Below are 21,425 nucleotides of genomic sequence, written 5' to 3'. Positions count from 1 at the left end.
GACAGCTTGATAGGCAAGCTTGGCATTGTTAGGAACAAGCCACGAGGAGATAACTTTCGTTTTCTACTCCTTAAACTGAAAATGAAATTTAATCAGCATTTTCATGAAATATTAACCATGGTTTAGCAAACTAGCCTGATTCAAATATTTTCTCCATCCCTATATCTCCACACCTCACCCTCCACCCAAAAATGTTTCTCAGTATGCAAAGGGAGAACGGAGAATATAAATTCTAGAAGAGATAGCAAATAAGGAAAAGTGAAATTATACAAAAGTATTCATCTTCATGAGAATGTATGTAATTTTAATTGTAGTTATTTATAGTATTTATTTTAAAGATTTTAAGAATAAAGCAGATCAATAGATCTATAGTTTGAGTGAACCAAATTTTTAATAGCAGCAACAATAATAATTATATGGTGGTAATAAATAACTTTAAATGAAAGCTAACTGAATTTCAAAATTATATTTTTATAGTATACTAGTAAATCCTAAGATACAAGAAATATATATCTTTTGCAGGTGTGTATACTAATACTAATTTTGTATTGTGTCTTTTTGGTTCAGAAATATGTGTGGTAAATTGCTCGTTAAAATCTCATGCTAAAACATGACAGTAAAATTCGGATGTAGAATATGCAATATGCAAAGGAAAAAACAGAAAATTACAAATAATTCTTACAAAAAACCTTTTAACATTCATTCACAATAGAGGAAATATAAAAAGAATCATAAAGAATCAAAATATATGACTATAGAAGTAAAATGGAGTTAAGGAAAAGGGAAATAGAACATGGCATTTAAGTAAAAAGTGTGATGCACCATAAAGAACAAATCATAGTCTCCATTGGATATGGATATGGAAATGATATATCCATGTGACCAAGTCCATGTTCTCTAGAGGTCCATATTCTAGTTGTCTAGAAGAAGTGCTCACGTAATTATAAGTAAAAGAAAGATTATGCTGAGCCCAATAAAAGAAAAAATGACAATATCCATTTAAATTAATATGTAGAGCTGTGTTGTCTAATATGGTAGCCTCTGGCTTCAGGTGGCTATTTAAGTTTAAATTTAATAAAGTACCATTTAAAATCCAGTTCCTCATTTGCACTAGCCACATTTCAAGTGGCTAGCTAACCCCATGTGGCTAGTGGCTATCATGTTAGACAATGCAGAATAGAGCGTGTCCATCATCTGAGAGAGTTCTATTGGATATTACTCATATGGAAAGATTAGCAAAGAAAAACGAGATTGCCAAAACCATATTGCCATTAAAAATATTGTTTAACCACTATTATATAAAACTTAATACCTAGAAATTAGAAATAAGAATTACTAAAAGCCAGATTGATCAGATATCCCTGATCCCTGATCATTTGTTGTTGAAATGCAGGGTAGTTGAATTCAGTAGGATAGAGAAGTTGCAGATTTTTCTTAAAACTATATTCATTTTTACATCTTTAGTAGTGACCGTGTTAATTTATCATTTTTTAGGATATCCAGTTGAAAACTTATCCTCAAGGTGACCTGTTAATGTTGTAGCCACCGTGAATTAAAATAGTGGTATTTTTACTATTATAACTTGACTAATTTTTTATTTTAAAAATGTTTCAATTTTAAATGATGATTTAAGTTCTTCCTGCTGTTTGAATATTTTCAGCTACAGGCTTTGAATATTTCCTATATATATATATATTAGTTATTTCACTCAAATATTTAAAGAAAGGGAAAATTAGAGTGAAATTGAAATATTAGACATATTAGGTATTATTTCAGGTGTTATTTGATAAATTGCCCTGGCTACTTTGATTCATTTTGCCATCATTATTGTCATTTTATACTTCTTGAGGTGTCATTATGAAGCCATGAAAAATGATTACATAACATCTTTTCCTGATAATGATTATCCTGCATGACCAAGGGAGAAAACTAATAAAATTCTCCTGAGCACTATTTACTGTCACTTTACCTCTGTTCCTCATATTTTTTGAGTAGAGTTATTTTATAAAATATTGAAATCTCAAGTTCTTTCATCTGAGGGCAGAGGGTTTTTTTTTTTTTTTTTTTGGTCTGGATTCTTAACCTATAAGCTTAACTAGTAACTTCAAATAGTTCAGTAACTCCAGACTAGAAAATGTTAAGTTGGCACATAAAGATATTCGTGTATATATTATTTTAGTGCAATTCCCATTAATGGGGCTGTTAAAGGAAAATTATTTAATTTGGGTGCATTATTTATAAACTGTGTAACACTAGCAGAAGTTCAGAATTATTTAGGCTCCATATAAATTACGTGTCCTCTCTTATTCACTCAATTTTTCTTTAGAAAGAACATTTGACTATGTTCTTTAGAAAGGACATAAGAATATTTGGTCCTTTTTATTCATTATATTTAATCCCATTTATACTTTATAGAACAGTTTTACTGTGACTCACAAAACTACTTACAAGGAAATTGAAAACGAATAACCATGCAGAATGACTTTTTCCTTTTCCTCTCCATTGCACATAGCTGATTGTATAGCAAATTATAACAACCAACTGGATAACAAACAAACAAATCTGATGCTCCCTGAGTCAACTGTTTATGGTGATGTGGACCTTAGTAACAAAATCAATGAGATGAAAACCTTCAATAGCCCAAATCTGAAGGATGGGCGTTTTGTCAATCCATCAGGGCAGCCCACCCCTTATGCCACCACCCAGCTCATCCAGTCAAACCTCAGCAACAACATGAACAATGGCAGTGGGGACTCCAGCGAGAAGCACTGGAAACCGTCCGGACAGCAGAAACAAGAAGTGGCACCAATTCAGTATAACATCATGGAGCAAAACAAATTGAACAAAGGTGAAGAGCCTTGCCTTTATTCCCATCCTTTTCTGTATTGGCGTCCTTAACCCTTCAGCACTACATGCCGAAACTTGTCTGCAACTAGCGTGTGAAATCTTTCCTTGGTCGCTAAGGTTTTCTTATTTCTCTGGTTTCAAAATTTCCAGTGTCAAAAAGTTAATTAGCACAACAATAACCTTGGAATATTGATTTTAGAATACTATATAAGTATTTTCAAATGGTTTGAGATTAATTTAAATTTAATCGTAGGTGAGGGATGGCTCAGGACAATCTTTTATTCATAAGGCAGATGTACAACCATCACAATACCTCACACTTTAAATAAATAGACTCTCCCATTCTTTCCACTCGAGAATGGAAGATAATTGCTTCTACATGGTCATATAAACGAATGGCTTTTTTATCAAACTGAAGAAAAATAATTAAATTAAATTTGAACTGGAGAAGCGGTTCAGTTTGTTATATTTCTCCTACCTCATGTGATTACTAAGACTGGTGCAATGTTTGATTTCAGAACCTAAATTTCTTTGGGTAACCTGATTTGAAGTCTGTCACGATAGAACCTAAAATAAATTCTTAGTGTTAGCTTGTTGCAGCAGAATAATATTTTATGGCCTGAAGGGAATGTTTCTCTGTTACAATATGGGTGAGTTGGACGAGATAGGTATTTGATTTCTTTGTAGTCCCTCAGACTACTGCTTTAATAACATGATTTGTAAAGTTAGACCTCTGGAAATAAAGGAATTGCTCCGATTTGAATAGGTCAGGACAATTGTGTATGAGTGTCCAGGTAAAGAACACATTTAATTACAGATAATTGGAAACACAGATTTCTTTTTTTTTTAGGTTTGAGTTGGGAACAACTTATCACAGTTGGAGATTGCAAAAAGATAACTTCAGACAAACATTTCATTTAAGTTAGTGTTGTACGTTTTAATTTAATAATACAGTTATCTTGCTTTTTTTTCCCAGTTTAAGGAAACATTTGATTGGTATAATAACCCAATTCAATAAATATTTATTTTTTTAACCATTTTTTTTCTCAAAGTATAGTTGATGTACACTATTATATAAATTACAATATAGTGTAATTTATAGTGTACATATAGTGTACAATATAGTCATTCACAATTTTTAAAGGTTACATTCCATTTGTAGTTATAAAATACTGGCTATTTTCCTTGTGTTGTACAATATGTCCTTGTAGCTTATTTTATAAATAATAGTTTGCAACTGTTAGTCCCCCACCCCTATATTGCCCCTTCCCCTTCCCTCTCCCCACTGGTAACCACTAGTTTTTTCTCTATATCTGTGAGTCTGCTTCTTTTCTGTTATATTCACTAGCTTGTTGTATTTTTTAGATTCCACATGTAAGTGATATCATACAATATTTGTCTTTCTCTGTGTGACTTATTTCACTTAGCATAATATATGAGTTCATGACAAAGACTGACAAAGATGAATAGGAGAGTTTCTGTAATTGTAAAGTTTACAGTGGAAATTCAAACTATTGTCATATTATTCCTGTATAGTATATGGCTTTATTGCAGACTTTGGAAAGGTCTGACAGTCCTCTGTACAAGTATTTCAGAGCTCTGATTTATTGTTTATACTGCTTATAAACAGACTTGGTACGTCAAAGTATAATAAAGTCACTGGAATGCAGCTAGCCTGACAGATTATTACTCAGTACATTCCAGTGGCGAGTTTATCATTTGGATTTTCACCTCTGCCTAAGTAAGCAGAAGCATTTGTGGGAGACTGAGATACTTCATCTTCTTAACATGGATATATTTTTTATTAGCTATAACCTTCCTGGCAAGTTTCAGTTTTATGTTTTATTTTATTATTTTATTTTTTTTAATGATTCACACACATGACATTTTCCTGATCTCTTGTTATTAAAATTATTTTGTTACTATATTTTTAAAGATAAGAAGTCAAACAAATCTGATTTCTGCCTTAGCTAACTTATAAGTATTTTAAAAGAAGAAATAGTCCCTGGTAGGATTCATTCCAGTTCATGTGTAGAAGATGATGCAATGAGTTTGTATTTTATAAATCTTAAAGGAGACATGTTTAAAGATCTTGATTTTTTTCTTGACCTTTCATTCTGAACACTTACGTACATCTTAGCGGGTGATCAACATGATAGTTTGAAAGCTTAATCATTGGTAAATGATTGAGGCACCAAAATAAATGTTTACTTTTTTTCCCATCTGAAATGTCTAGATTATCGAGCAAATGACACAATTCCTCCAACTATCCCATACAATCAATCATATGACCAGAATACAGGAGGATCCTACAATAGTTCAGACCGGGGCAGTAGTACATCTGGTAAGTAAGGGAAACCAAGGAGAAAGCCAATCTCTCCTTTAAAAGGATGGTACATTTCAAGATTACAACTTGAATGCTAATGATCTGATATGTGTATATGACATGTCTAATCACTTTATATGATTTGAATCTTCCAGGGATGGGTCTTGTCTCTGCAATTGGAGGGACTGTTCACTCACTAAACCATTTTTTTTTAACATCTTTATTGGAGTATAATTGCTTCACAATGGTGTGTTAGTTTCTGCTGTATAACAAAGTGAATCAGCTATACATATACATATATCCCCATATCTCCTCCCTCTTGCGTCTTCCTTCCACCCTCCCTATCCCCCCTCTAGGTAGTCACACAAAACACCGAGCTGATCTCCCTGTGCTACCATTTTTTATGTTCTATTTGGTAACAAAGATCAAGGCTCCTATTTTCCTCCTTGTTAAAAACCTTTATTAAAACCAGAAGCATGACTTAATCTTTAAAGGCAGTTGAAACTTTTTTCCATCTCAGCAAAAATATAACTTAAAAATGTTGCACATATAGTTAATCTGCTAAATATGTTACCATTTGAAGGAAGGCTATTAAAGCATATAAAATTTGAGTACACTTGAGCAGAATCAAAAACCTAAGCAATAATATCATGAGATTAGGTACAGTTGGAACCTGCCTCAGTTTATAATCTCTCTACTATCCCTCACTCAGTTCTTGCTCTAAAACCTCGTAAAGCAACTTCCCAACTTCAGTCTTTAAGTGCCTCAGAAGCCACATTGAAGCCTCTTCCCTGTGGTCTTCATGCTGTTGCAGCTGTTTGCCAGCTGTTTTCCTGATAGGGGTTGCAGATGTGAGCTTGCTGGTACTTAAGTCCTGTTTTTCTAATTAAGACGGTTCATTATTAGAACTAACATGTGGCACCACAACAAGTTATACCACAATGAGAACAAAACCAATTGATCTTGACTCTAGTTTGTTTCTCCAGGAGAGGATAGAAATATTACTTCCTAGCAACTGGATTAAAGTTGCTGGTAGGTGCTTTTAGCCAAATGTCTCTAACTCTCTTCTGTAATGGAGACGGTATTTGCATTTTACCGTCTTCCCTTGACTAAGGCATGCTGATTTGGCATTTTCTAGGCTGTGTTTTGTCACTGATTGAAATTGTTTCTATTTGAATTAAGGATCTTAGAAATAGCTCCTATACCTTTCTAGGTCTACTCTTGTATGGTTTGATTTTTTTTTTTTAACAATCAAATCTTATCAAACAACTTTTTTTTTTCTTTTTCGAAGTAAGTAAACCCTAAATTTAAGGGAAAAATTTCAAGGATGTACTCTTGGGAAAAGTATATGAAATATTTTCGTATTTGATATCTCATGGTGTTTCTTCTTTGAATTCTTAGCCACTTAAAGAGAAAAACATGTCTTAATGGAAAAAAAATGATTCTAGGTTGTTAATATTCAATTGAGTTTCTTCATCCCTCAGCTTAGATACATATGTGGTAAAAAGATACAAAGATGTGAAATCTGATGGTAATTAGGGGGGAGAATGAAGCAATTAAATTAAGTGTAGGAGAGATTTGTGATGTTAGGCCTTTCAGGACAGACGGAGTTGTTACAGTAGATGTAAGCCAGGAAGTCAAGAGGAAGGCTCTGGGGATAGTTAACTCCACAATACATGCATAGCCATTCCAATACAGGACAACTGAGTGGAGGAAGAGAGAATGGAGACACATAAGCAGAAGCCTGACCGTCATAATTTATGAATAACAGCATGTCCCTCAGCCCACACTTGGTGCAGTAACATACCAGTGCAAGAACATCTGGCTTAACAAACACTGCCATTAGAAAATTTCCAAGTGACTTTAAAAAAATAAGACTCATTGAATATACTCAGACTTGGTTTCATGTACCATGTAACTTGGAACTTTTTCAGAAAGGTTTAAAAAAAAAGATCAAGACAATTCACTGAATTTAAGGGATCATATGAGAAAAATAATTATAGACTCATTGTCTATAATTTACATAAGAATCTAAAATGTATCATATTGGAGGAGGAGGATAAAGACCATTTTATCCCCAAATATCTTTTGACCTAAAATTATTTTAGAATGAATATACCAAAATGTGCAGCTACCTATGTTTAAAGAATATGCCAAATCTAATATCAGAACATTGGGTAACTTGAATAATTGAGCTATTCTGAATTTCTAAGAATGTTCAAGCAACATTATTTCACTCTAAGCCATAATTTTATAGAAACAGTGGCTAAAAACATTTCTGTTCCTTTTTTTTTTTTTTGCGGTACGCGGGCCTCTCCCTGTTGTGGCCTCTCCTGTTGCGGAGCACAGGCTCCGGACGCGCAGGCTCAGCAGCCATGGCTCACGGGCCCAGCCGCTCTGCGGCATGTGGGATCTTCCTGGACCTGGGCACGAACCCGTGTCCCCTGCATCAGCAGGCGGACTCTCAACCGCTGCGCCACCAGGGAAGCCCCATTTCTGTTCCTTTTTAAAAATCAGTTTTCTGCTTCTTTTGTTGTTAGATATATTAGTTCTTCCAGCAATTACTTTCACCTGCACCTGCCTTTCTGACAAAAACGAGTAATTTCATTGTGCCTAAAACACTTCAATGGACAAGTACAAATTATATATACTCAGTGATTTAATGCAACAGTGGAAATGTAATAGATCGCATCTGTATCATATTGTATTTTAGGTTCCAGCAATTAAATAATAGAAAGGCAATTCAGAAAATATGTCTTCAGCTCATTTGTTTTAGATGATAATCCATAATGCAATTAATTGCTGTAAGAAGATCACTATTAATGATATGACTTGTAAAATTCATTTATGATTTTATTGCTTTTTCCCTATTTATTTTGCAGTTAAACTTGGCAATATTCTGCGTCTTCTATTGTACAAAGTGCTGTTTAAAATTAATGAAGAAGAGTGTGTTTATCTCTCTATATATATGAATCATAAGGTCATATTTACAGAAAATAATTAACCTGTGGATAATAGAAAAGATTTAAAGTCCAGAAGTAAAAGACTTGCATTTTATTTCTTTTCAAGGGAGTCAAGGGCACAAGAAAGGGGCACGGACACCCAAGGTACCAAAACAAGGTGGCATGAACTGGGCAGACCTGCTTCCTCCTCCCCCGGTGCATCCACCTCAGAGCGCTAGTGAAGAGTACAGTATTTCCGTAGATGAAAGGTAAGAGGGATTTTAGGACAGAGGTAAGTGGAATAATATGATTCCTTAAACCATGTTAAGTAATTGTTAAACTCGATCACCAAGGGAGACTGACTCCTAGGGTCCATGAACATCTGTCTCTGAATAAAACATTTGTCTCTGAGCTACTGATAGCTCAGCACAACTTAAAAACCCTCCTCAGTGTTGCCAAAAAAAGGAATTTGCATCTTGGAAGCTTCTTTTGGAACTAAGAATCATGAGTCGAATACACACACACACACACACACACACACACTTACATCTATACACACACATAGTTTACATATTTATATGTACAAATATTTTACATCGTATACACATAGTTTACATATATGATCATGAATATATATGAATTTATATGAGATCACATATATATCACTCTCTGTATATGATTTTGTATTTTTCAAATATCAGAACTTCTGTTGCACATCTCTAAACTTTCATAAAATAATTGTATGGATTTATACCACAGCCACAGTATCCTGAAAACTCTTTGTTCTTAGATATTATCACATTCTGTGGAAAACTGTAGAAATTTAAACTTACTGAATTGTCTCTCTCAAGGATTTTACAAGTGTAAATAATCCACACGACAGCAATTAGGAAGTTAGCGTGCTTCTTCCTCACTCCAGATTCTGTAGAACTGGACATGGTCCCGCCCAGCGAAACAAAACAGCAGCTTCACTAGTGTGATCAGTGGAGAATTAACACAAAAAATACAAATCGACCTGAAAATACAGTCTTTCTAATGACTATTATAGAAATGAAGACATTGTTCTTTCATTCTCCACAACAAAACAAAACAAAACAAAACACAGTTTTACAGTTCCAACTATGCCAGGAAACAAAGTCTCTGTACTTTAATTTTCCAGTCACTGAATTAGCGAGTACTGTGCCATTGCTCCTAGGAGAAATGCAGGGTTAGGTTCCTGCAAGCCTCTGGTCACAACATTTTTGTCAGTCCATCCATACATAACCTTGTTTTATGTGTGTTTTTGTTTAAAGACACCCTATTTACTATGTACTGTTGATTCATTAGCATTGAATTCACAGCCAACGTCACTGTAAGTCATTCCTGAACAAGACTTATCTAATACACATATTTTCTCCATTAAGGCACATCACAACCTTCTTGCCCTTGGGAACCTTAGACATCCCTAAAGCACTACACTTGGGGGTCATTTTAAACAGGGAACTCACCAATATAAAGCAAAAAAAAAGAAAAAAAAATGAGAGAGAGTGAACAACATGGCACTATAGGCCATAAAAAGGAGCTGAAACAAGAAGGTGGAGTGTTGTCTTGTTTGACCTCAGCTAGGAATGTATGCATCAGGTGACTCAAATTTTTTGCTTCTCTGCACATGTCCATGAATGACCACAAAAGTGCTATGGGTATTGACTTTGGGTTACAAACTTTTTTTAGCAAGTAGGTGAATCTGCAAATATGGAATGTGCAAATAACCAGGATTGGCTATATTTTTAAAAATTCATTTCCTGGGCTATATTAACAATATTCATTACTATTTTAGTCCACCAAAAATAAGAATAAAATGAAATAAGTCGATATAGTTTAACAAAAAAAAAACAAGGGATGCAACTGTGCCCGAAAAAGAAAGGCGGATTCTGGGAAGAATGAAGCTTTCCTGTTTTGCTGATTTTTTTGTTTGTTTGTTTTTGGGTTTTTTTTGTTTTTTTTTGCGGTACGCGGGCCTCTCACTGTTGTGGCCTCTCCCGTTGCGGAGCCGGAGCACAGGCTCCGGACGCGCAGGCTCAGTGGCCATGGCTCACAGGCACAGCCGCTCCGCGGCATGTGGGATCTTCCCGGACCCGGGCACGAACCCGTGTCCCCTACATCGGCAGGCAGACTCTCAACCACTGCGCCACCAGGGAATTCCACTGCTTTTGTTTTTGAGCTTAACGAGTGAGAAGTTTCTCAATCAAGAGGAGGGGTTTTTTGGACATTGAAACCACAGAGGGATGTGGACTAACATGAGAACTAATATGAAACACATGGTAGAGAGTGAGAGGAAGCTGGGAAGGCAAGTGTAAGCCAGATTATACAGGTACTTGAATGCCTTGTTTAGGTCCTTGTACTTTATCCTCTAGGCAATTAAAGAGCCATTTAAGCTGGGAAGGCAAGTGTAAGCCAGATTATACAGGTACTTGAATGCCTTGTTTAGGTCCTCGTATTTTATCCTCTAGGCAATTAAAGAGCCATTTATTACTTTAAAGCAGGTGAATAACCAGAGAGTGATGCATATTATAATAAAGTAATTTTGGAAGCAATGTGAGGATGGAGAAAAAGGAGTAAATTTTAGAGATTTCTTTAGAAGTAGAATAGAAATGAACTGGGGAACAGTTTGAGGTAGAAGAGAGAGAGAAATGTCAGGATGAATACAAGATACCTAGGAAACACAGGAAAAAGTGTCCAAGAGGAATATGGTAGGATTAGTTCAGTAAAAGAAGATACAAAGAAATCATGTTATATGAGCATCAACTTTCCTGAGTTCTGGTAAACAAGGCAGGTGGTGGAGAATGAACAAGAGAGAGGGGTAACATGAACACAATTTATATAATGCATTAAGTTACTTCCATTCTAATTAATAACCATATGCCCTGAGGTAAAAGAGAAAGTCATGAATGTTCCCCAGATCCATTTAGAGCTTCCACATAGCTCTAGCAGAGGAGTAGAAGGGACATTTTATTGTTTATTGATTATTTTATTTATTGTGTTTTTCATTCAGCATCCTAAATGCAAGCCATGTACTTTATTTTGTGCTCAACTGAAGAAATAGTGATCTATTATAATTTTAGAGGAAAAGTGGGTTATATTGGACTAATAGCTTGATCTCCAATGTACCTCCCTCTGAAGGGATTTTCAAGAGTAATTTTTCACAGAGGTTAGCATATCATCTTTGGATTATTTGCAGGACCGTCCTTGAGTCATCCTTTAGAGATCATGTTGAGTTGGAGGGATAGAATATATCAAACACTTTTGGGGTTTACTAAATTAAACTATGTTAAATAGATTTCTTTATTGCATGACTTCTCAGAGCCTGTAATGAGCCAATTAAATTGTAATCCCTCAGAGAAAAAAATGTTATATATAACAATTCACACACATTTATGACAGTGAACTATTTTTTTTAAACAATACCTTCTTAACGTGGCCAGAAGATTCAGATTTCAAAAGCAATCCAAAGTTGATATTTCACTAACTATACAAATAGTTTATTTGAATAACCTGAAGTCAGTCTAAGTGTCCTTATAATTTGTTTTAGCTATGACCAAGAAATGCCATGTCCCGTGCCACCAGCCAGGATGTATTTGCAACAAGGTGAACTAGAAGAGGAGGAAGATGAACGAGGCCCCACTCCTCCTGTGCGGGGAGCTGCTTCTTCTCCAGCTGCCGTGTCTTACAGCCATCAGTCCACTGCCACTCTGACCCCCTCTCCACAGGAAGAACTCCAGCCCATGTTACAGGATTGTCCAGAGGAGATCGGCCACATGCAGCACCAACCCGACAGGAGGTACGTTGTTACCAGTCTTTACTGACAAATCAGATAATTTCCACTCCTAAGTGGCATTTACAGAATGCTATTACATGAAGTAATTTTCAGGTCACATGGGGCTTTTTTCCGGTATCATCACACAGTATGCCTTGGTAATTAGCATATCAAGTAATATTGTTGATCAGAACATTAGATTAATTGATCCCAGTGAACTTGCAACCATAAAATAATGTGCCTTAATTCTCACCCACTTATGATAATTGCATTCATAAACAGGTGGAGATCATGTAGTAAATATATGGGTTGCTAATCTTGTAACATTTTATTGATGATGGGTGATTTTGTATTTTAGTTTTCTTTATGCATGGGCATGTCACTTCTTTAGTCTGTGAAGAATAGATTTTTCTCCTTTTATTTTTTGTTTTTAATAACTTTTTTTTTTTTTGGCTGCGTAGGGTCTTCCTTGCAGCACGCAGGCTTCCCTCTAGTTGTGATGTGCGGGTTTTCTCTTCTCTAGTTGTGGCGCGTGGGCTCCAGGGCACGTGGGCTCTGTAGTTTGCGGCACGCAGGCTCTCTAGTTGAGACGCACGAGCTCAGTAGTTGTGGCGCACAGGCTTAGTGGCCCCGAGGCATGTGGGATCTTAGTTCCCCGACCAGGGATCCAAGCCCTCATCCCCTGCATTGGAAGGCGGATTCTTTACCACTGGACCACCAGGGAAGTCCCTCTCCTGTCTTTTAAAATTAGGTCTGCAGAATGACTTGTTCTTTCATAGCTGTAATGTTACAGAAGCATGAATTTGGTGTATTCATTTTGTGTTGACTCAGGTACCTTTATTTTGATTGAATGTTAGGTTGCAGCCCTTTTGTCCAAGCTACTTAGTAGTGTGTGTTTGTGTGTGTATGTGTGTGTGTGTTTCTTAGACTTTCTTTAACCTATATGTTCAGCATTGCTAACAGGTACATTTTTGTTTTGCACAAATCCTTCACTTGGCATTTCTACCACATAAAAGCTATTGCTGCATCATGTCAGCACTTCTCTCACTATTGATGATCTTGTTTGTGCTATTTTATTGCCCTTGACACATTACATATATATTACTTTCTGTATTCCTAATATCATTTGAAACTGAGTATATTATTTGCCCCAGAAGATCTCCTTCAATATTCGTGAATGAATAACAAATTCTGGTTTATGCTGCTTGAATTCTGTAGGTTAAAATAGAATTTGCAGTGTTTATTAACTATTCTACGAGTAAGAGCTTATTGCCAAATTTAACTCATATACTCTCTAAAATGAAGGAAGCAGTTAAATTTTCTTCTGTGTGACAAGGGGGAAGTTGGATTGCCAGACATTTAACTTTAGTATTATTAACCCATGGAACGTCATGAAGATTGAGAATAAATAAGGCATCTCTTTTCCCTATTAAGGTCACAAGCATCTCTGCCACTCTTATTCGGAGAAAATGAGACGCTAATAGAGGCTGTTAGCTCTGAAATACCTCAACATTCTTTTCTCATTCTTTCAAATTACCTATTTCCTCACCATCCTCCTCTGTGTTACAAGTGGTACACCCAGTATCTTTTTCCTGGCCAGCTCTTCTTTTGTGTTCCTTATGTCATCCTCTTCACCTTTCTTGATCACGATCAAAAAGCAGCTTATCTATCTTGACTTTTCAGCCTCTTTCTCTTCAATCCTTTTTCTTCACTGTTAACCCTACTGCATTTTTTTTTATTGGAGTATAATTGCTTTACAGTGTTGTGTTAGTTTCTGCTGTACAATGCAGTGAATCAGCAATATGTTTACATATATGCCCTCCCTCTTGGACCTCCCTCCCACCCCATCCCCCATCCCACCCATCTAGGTCATCACAGAGCACCGAGCTGAGCTTCCTGTGCTTTATAGCACGTTCCCACTAGCTAGCTATTTTACACATGGTAGTGTATATACCTTACTACTTTTTAAACTTTCCTTAGCCTCCCCTTCTTTTTTTTTTTGTGCGGTACGCGGGCCTCTCACCGCTGTGGCCTCTCCCGTCGCGGAGCACAGGCTCCGGACGCACAGGCCCAGTGGCCATGGCTCACGGGCCCAGCTGCTCCACGGCATGTGGGATCTTCCCGGACCGGGGCATGAACCCGTGTCCCCTGCATCGGCAGGCAGACTCCCAACCACTGCGCCACCAGGGAAGCCCTGTAGGATTCTTTAATCACTTCTACCTTCCTAATTCTTTTTCACACCTCAGCCCCCTGTATGCTGGCTTATACCATTTTGCTTCCATCAGGCTTCGGAAGGTAACCTCTCAATCGTCAGTCTAAAGGCTTCTCCATCTTTATTACACTTACGCTTTCTGCAGTGATAACAATTTTCTGATTTCTTGTGAGAATTAAATGAAATCATGTATATAAAGTATCTAAAGCAGGGTAAGTATTCAACAAATATTAGTTCCCTACTGTCCTCACCCTTATGCTGTCATCCTTACACTTGGTTCAAGTATTACTTATATTGATTTTCGCATTGATTTCGCCAGCCCAGCCCTTTTCCTTGAGCACTACCATGATATTTTCACTTGGACATCTCAGACTACACATGTCTGAAATCAAATTCTTTTTCTTTGCACTTGACCTTTCAAACTTGTTCCTTTTCCTCCTTTATTGGCTATCTTGTTTAGAATCATTAATCCTTATTTATTTGACCAACATATTAAAAATAAAAGAGCCAAGGAAATAGGCAAAAATATCACAAAAATTGTGATTTTGAAATCAGTGTAATTATCTTATGGTTTGATTTCTTCTGTTATCTTCCTACCATTCCCCAAAGTAAGTTATTCACCAAGCCCCTTCTTTTCTAACTCCAAAATATCTCTTGATTTTGTTCCTATGTTTCCATTCCTAGAATCCCAGGGCAGGCCCTCAGTCCCTGTCTCTTGAAATATTGCTACATCCTTGACCTGACCACCACTTTTCTTCTCTCTCCCCTTTTGTGTCCACTCTCCACATTATCTTACTTTACCCCCCAGTCTGGTAATGTTACTCCCATTCAGAGTCAGCTCTTACTATTTAGCCCAGAATTCAAAGCCTTTTACAATCCTTTTTCCTTTACTTACCTCTTCCCTCCCAACCCCTCCACACACCCTCTTTTCTAATTAGTCTGTTTGAAATTCCCTGTTGTCTTAAACTCACCGACAGCCTGTCAGCAATGCCACTCTCCGGCCCACGGAGGGCTAGCAGGAGGGGCAGGCCGCTCTTGCCTTTCATGACTGTCCCCAAAATCCTTAGCGCCGTCACTAAGCACATGCGTCTTGGCACATGCTGTTTCTTTGATTGCCTGGTGAACACTTCTCATCTTTCCAAGTCCTGTTCAAATGCACCACCTGTGCAACTTTCTTCTTGTTGCCTGGCAAAAATCAACTGATCTTTCTCTTTACTCTTTACAGTGGTCTGTTCACAGCTCTGCTACCACACTAATCAGGTTTTCATGTTGCATTAGCATTGGCTGTTTGCATCTGTTTCCCTATTTAAATTAAAAGCTCTTTGAGAGCAGAGCTCAAGTCCTACTCACGTCATTGAGTTCCACAAAGCCTTCTTCAGTAAGTATCTGATGAATGGAATCTGATACTAGAGGAGTTGACTGACTCCCTGCTGTTTTGGCGGGGGTGAACTCAAAGTGAACAGGTATAATTGGGAAATGCATTGGGTATCTGCCCTCAAAATCCTCTTTGACTACATTCAGCCTTTTTTTAAAAGGTATGACTTTCAGTCTATGAAGGTACAATATTAATAACACTGGACACTAATATGAAGTAGATGAAAGCCCATTAAACAAAAAACTATTACTGCTCTTTTATGCTGAAGGTATATTCTACATGTTTACCATAGAAATTTTTGAAAATACATATAAACAAAATGAAAATACAAAAGTACCAATGATCTATGTTGTCAGAAATTGTCACCATTAAGAACTCGGTAAAGATCTTTTCCGTTCTTCATCTCTACATGTACCCACACTGCTCTGAATTTGTGATATGCCAATATAATTTTATAAGGTATTTTTTTTCCATGCCAACTATAGTTCAGATACTCACGTTAAACAAATGTATACTGTAATTTATTTAAACAGTTCCTTAATATTGGGCATTTAAGTCATGTCCACCTTTTTGATACTATATATAATGCTGTAATTTCCATCTCTAAGTCTTTGAGTCAAGCCTCTTCTCAAACCTTTAACCTATTTGGATGCCTACCCCATCAGTAGATGACTTCTGTTTCTCATCATCCTGCCACTCCCCTCATGATGCGCTCATTAAAGATAGGCAGGTATTTCTCTATAGATTTCATTCTAGAGAATCAGACCCTTATATCCAAGTACCTGTTCCTGCAGATTTTTACTGCTTGAATATCACTCAGAGCAATACATGTATCTCCAGCCATAAAGGCACTTCCCTACTTCCTACAGCCATTTTCTCTTGCCTGTATTAGTATAATGGTCCATAAGTGGTCTTTGTTGCCTTTAGCCTTGCCCTTTCTTCAATCTAATCTTCTTGCTGCAGACTGTGCAGAGGCATTTTCCTAAAATGCGACACTGATCAAGTCTCTCCATTGCTTAAAATCTCTCAATGACTTCTCATTTCCCTTAGAATAAAGGCAAGATTCCTTAATGTAGCAATCAAGGCCCTTTGTGACCTGACCGCTGCATGCCTTCCTTTGCCTACCCATTGCCACTCCCCTCCTCCCTGTTCCTGTTGCCTTTACTCTAAGTTTCTTCCAGTTCCTGGAATGACCAGTGCTCTTGATCTTGGGTGGCCTCAGCCTGCAGCGGCTTGAAGAAGGATTTCGGTTCCCTGGCCAAAGACTGAAGTCAGGCTGCCCCAGAGAGAACGCTGAATCCTAGCCACAAGACCACCAGGGACCAGTGGCCAGTGGCAAGGCCAGGGACAAATAAATTTCCACAAAGAGACAGAAAGTAGTGAAACAAGTAAAATGTTTATTAGAGGGAAGAAGAGTACGTGTGAATAGGCACACACAGGCGGGCTCAGAGAGAGAGTTGCACCCTCGTGGTAGTTTGAATCTCTTACGTGGGGCATTTCTTCCGGGTTTCCTTTGGCCAATCATCTTGCTTTGCCTGGCTCTGAGTCAGTATTTGGTTTATTTCAGGGTCCTCCCATGTGTGCGTGCGCATCTCTTAGCCAAGATGGATTCCAGCGAAGAGGCCTGTGGGTAGGTTGACATTGCTTACTATGGGGTGGCCCCCCTGCATTTTTGTCCTTCAAGGAGCCTTTCTGTGTGTGTGTAGTCGGGAAGGTCTCCTTGACTTGGAGAATGAGGAATATGTGGTCTCTTTATCTCTCATCTGGGCAGGGCTCAGCTTCTCCTCCCTCCTGCTATTGTCTTCATCTTGGTATATCTGTCCACAGGGGACAAACTCCAGGCGCTCAGCCTGGGGCCCATCTATCTCCTGCCTCACTCTCAACCACTTTGAGGTCTTACCACTTGCCTTCTCATCTTCCTGGGACAGCATTATCCCCTCTCTTTTTTTGGAGCTAACACTTACATATCCTTTAGATCCAAGATTAAATGGCAGATGCTCTCATTAGAATCTTTCCCTGATGTCCCAGCTCTGAGATTGAAGCCAATTCTATGTGTTCCCACCGTGCCCTAGATATCTTCTGTCATGGAGCTTTGTGAATACTGCATTACCATTGCGTATTTAATTAATTGTCTCCTCCGCTAGACTCTAAGTCCCTTCAGGCAAGGAACATATCTATTTTATTTAGCTGAATTTCTAGGATAGTCCCTAAGTTCCTTTTTCTATTGCTGCCTAAAAATTACACTAAAACATAATCACCTAAAACCGTTTTGTTTTACTCACAATTCCATGAGTCAGGAATTCTGAAAGGATTCACCTGGGCGATTCATCGCCAACCCACATGGCTTCCTCTGGTCTTTGGGGCTGTGAGATCAACTTTGAAGTGAGTTTCTTCACTTACATGCCTGACGTTTCAGTGCTCCGTGACCTCTCTCTGGCTCCTTATGGAGTCTTATCCTCCAGGGGCTCTCCACCACAGCCCAGGCTTCTCATGACATGGCGACCTCAGCGGAGTGGCACTTCTTACGTGGCAGGGAAAGGAAGTTGTCAGGCCAGTTAAGAGCTACACTCAGAACTGGCACAGTCTCACTTCTGCCACGTTCTGTGGTCAGAGCAGTCACAGGGTCCACCCAGACTCAGGAACTTAGAACTAAACTCCTTCTCTCGATGGGGGGTTAGCAGGTTCTCATCCCAGAAGAGCACTGTGGATGGAAGATATTGTTATGGACATCTTTGCAAAATACAGTCTGCCACGGACTGATACATAGTTAGCTTTATTAAGTATGAGTGCCTTAAAATCGAATTCTTCCATGTCTTAAAGTATAAACAGTAAACCATTCCCTAAGCCGTGTCCTTGTGATCCCTTTGGTCTCAGAACCTAAAAGTTCCTTCACCATAATTAGTACACGGTCAAAGTTTAAAGAATGAATACATTTTTTACTTTTTTTGTTTTTTTTGCGGTATTCGGGCCTCTCACTGTTGTGGCCTCTCCCGTTACGGAGGACAGGCTCCGGACGCGCAGGCTCAGCGGCCATGGCTCACGGGCCCAGCCGCTCCACGGCATGTGGGATCTTCCCGGACCGGGGCACGAACCCGTGTCCCCTGCATCGGCAGGCGGACTCTCAACCGCTGCGCCACCAGGGAAGCCCCGTTTTTTACTTTTATGTTTACTGATTAGGGGCATTATAAATAGTGTAATGTATATGAATAAGAAATTACTGAACTAAAACCATTATAACTTTGCAATATTTAACTAGATAAGTATTTCATACTTGCATTATTATGGATATTGCAGTTTGGGCATTCTCATTAGCTTCTGAGATATTCCATTTTTTGTCCAAAACTAGATAAACTAGATGACCAGCATAATAGGAATCTTCTCTCTTTTCAGACAATAACTATGAAAATAATAAAATTAACTGTATTTACATATGCTGTTTTCAAAAGTGCCTGGTGCTATTGAGTTTACTGTAGTTGATATTTAGTGAAAACAATCTCTTGAAAAGTAAAAGTAAATTTTATGTATGGAACAGGAAATTTATAGATATTTTATTACTATAGATGAACTGAGTATGATATAATTGGAAGGAAAAGAAAGAAGGCCAAGAAAAATTAAATATTTTGTCTGTTTACAAACCAGTTAATGGTTAATTATACAAAGTATTGAAACTATGCCAGTTTTAAAAAAAAAATCTCAAAGGTATGTATTTTCTCCCTTCCATCTTTTGCCTGGTAAATGCTATGTGGTAAACTATATAAATACCTGCTTTCATAAATTAATGGAATTTTTCCCTTCTTCTCTTGAACATGCTTATGAAGGCATCATTTTTGCAGGAGCCTAGAGTGTTGTGATTAGCAGCCATGTAGTTGTACATTATTTCAGAGGACATTGAAACCCCTCAGGGGGAAAAAGTGAGAGGGTTGAGGCTTATTTGTGGCAAGTCCCACTTGAGTGCAGCATCTTGAAATAGCTTTTTGTTTTCAAATAGAGTATATTACATATTTCAAACCGTACAGGTTTATCACACGTTCCCTGGGCTCGCCTTGTTTACAGATGGCTTGAATAAATGTTTCTGTCTTTCCTCAGCACTTGCACAGGGTGGTAGTAGTTAAAAGCCAGCCCTCATTTAACGTGAAGATGTTTCTGCTTCACAGAATGTGAATTATCCAAATACAACAATGCTAGCATCCTTTCATTGTGAAGTTGGCTGTCTTACATCCCTTCACTGATGGTCAAAATAGTCCCTTTTGTGCTAAAAAGTCTTACATGCATTTAAAAAAGAAGTTTCTTGTATTTTGGGTGTGCCTGCTGACAAAGACTGTAAATTGACTTCTAAGTACGGTATTTTATAACAATCCAAATTAAATAAAGGTTTTTCATCCTGTGTGTGTAACACACTCCATATTGAAACGATTATCCATTTTAATCTCTTAAATAACTTCAGCTTTGGCGTATTCTTCATGTTTCTTCTAGTGCCACACACAGATGCATTAGAAACGACCCAGAAATGAAAAATAACACATTATACTGAAGAACTGTGTATGTGTATATATATCACATATGTATATATATGTGTGTATGTGTGTATATATGTGTGTAATAACACCATTCTTAGAGGAAAGACCATGGCCTTGGAAATGGAATGTGGGATTAAATTCTAAATTTGATACATACTAGTTGTGGGAACTTAGGCAAGGTCCTTAATTTCAATATCCTCTGAATTTCAATCTCCTCATCTGTTAAGATAATAATAAAATAAGTACCCTGGAAAGTTGTTGAGAAAATTAAATGAGTTAACATTGTAAAATACTTAGCTGCAAAGTAGGTGCTCAATAAATTAGTTAACTGTAGTATTTTAGTAATCATTCATTTTTAATGCTTTCCATTTGTGTTAATAAAACATGTTTATTGAAGTGTCTCAATTCATTGGGATAAAAAGCACAACACTTTTTTCTTCGAACAACTGCCATGCCACCCTAACCACTGTGCTATATTGAACTTCCGTTTCCCTCTCTATAGCAGGTCCCTAAGTTAGATCTTGACCAGATCCTATATGGTTTTTTTGGTTTGTTTGTTTGCTTTCTTTTAATTTAAGACCCCGTCCTGTTAATTTTAAAACCATAATCATGCATTTCCAGATTTTTTGCAGATTGCACATGCCTGTGGCCATGGTGGCATGGAGTAATGGGTGTGTTCTGTTTTTAATCACTTCCTTCCTCACTCTTCCCAGTGCATTCTCCCAAGCGCTAAGGTAAGGAAAAGGGCACATAAAAAGAGCAAAGTAGATGAGGATCCGGTCTTCTCTTTGGTTAGCCCGACTGACTGTTCTGTCTCATCTTGCTCTATGAGTATCACAAGAATGGTGAGGGAAGGGGGCTGGCACCAACTTCCTCCACTGATGAAGGACTCAGTCCTGGACAGCATCGATAGGCATTTGTAGTCCTTGAACAATTTAGCCACATCTTCAGATGGACTACCAGTGAGTGGCATTCATGCCATATCTCTCCTAGCCTCCCAAGCCATAGGGTCACCAGATTACACTAGATCCTAATGTCACTTACCCTCCAACACTAGTGCTCAGATCGGCAGGCTTATTTGGAATCTATCCTCTTTACTTCTCAGAAGCACAGAATTCGATGAGGTGTTGTCATGACTCTTCCAAATGATATTCCCCTTATGTCATCTTTTTAACCTTGCTTAGAGAGCACTGGGACTGTTGAGCACATCACTAAGTAGTCCTCCAAGTGGAAATCACTATATGTGTCCCTTTTTTCAGGCACTTTCCTAATTAGGAGTTAATCTCTTGGCATTCTCCAGCCTTGGGAATAGCTTATTTCCACAAACCTTGCTTTCCACTAATGTCCAAAAGCTCTCTACCTTCTCAGTCATCTTATATTCACTGTGTGTGATGGTGTTGGAGGGTAGGAGGA

The 21,425-nt window shown here is 37.7% G+C and overlaps 1 protein-coding gene across 1 annotated transcript in view; it reads left to right on the top strand.

The window, feature by feature from the left end:
- ROBO1 (roundabout guidance receptor 1) overlaps positions 1 to 21,425 on the top strand; it is a 390,378-nt gene that overhangs the window by 347,079 nt on the left and 21,874 nt on the right. Inside the window, exons 21-24 of the mRNA XM_022579460.3 lie at positions 2,513 to 2,848; positions 5,084 to 5,191; positions 8,243 to 8,384; positions 11,684 to 11,932. Of these exons, the coding sequence (XP_022435168.1) occupies positions 2,513 to 2,848; positions 5,084 to 5,191; positions 8,243 to 8,384; positions 11,684 to 11,932 (835 nt within the window). The remainder of the gene's footprint in view (positions 1 to 2,512; positions 2,849 to 5,083; positions 5,192 to 8,242; positions 8,385 to 11,683; positions 11,933 to 21,425) is intronic.

The sequence above is a fragment of the Delphinapterus leucas genome, chromosome 4 (genome assembly GCF_059928025.1).
Source record: "Delphinapterus leucas isolate spDelLeu-1000000601 "Yukka" chromosome 4, BTC_Dleu_Yukka2, whole genome shotgun sequence".
NCBI classification, from domain to species: Eukaryota; Metazoa; Chordata; class Mammalia; order Artiodactyla; family Monodontidae; genus Delphinapterus; species Delphinapterus leucas.
Note: the sequence above shows the minus strand (reverse complement) of the source record. Positions and strands in the feature narration are given on the sequence as shown.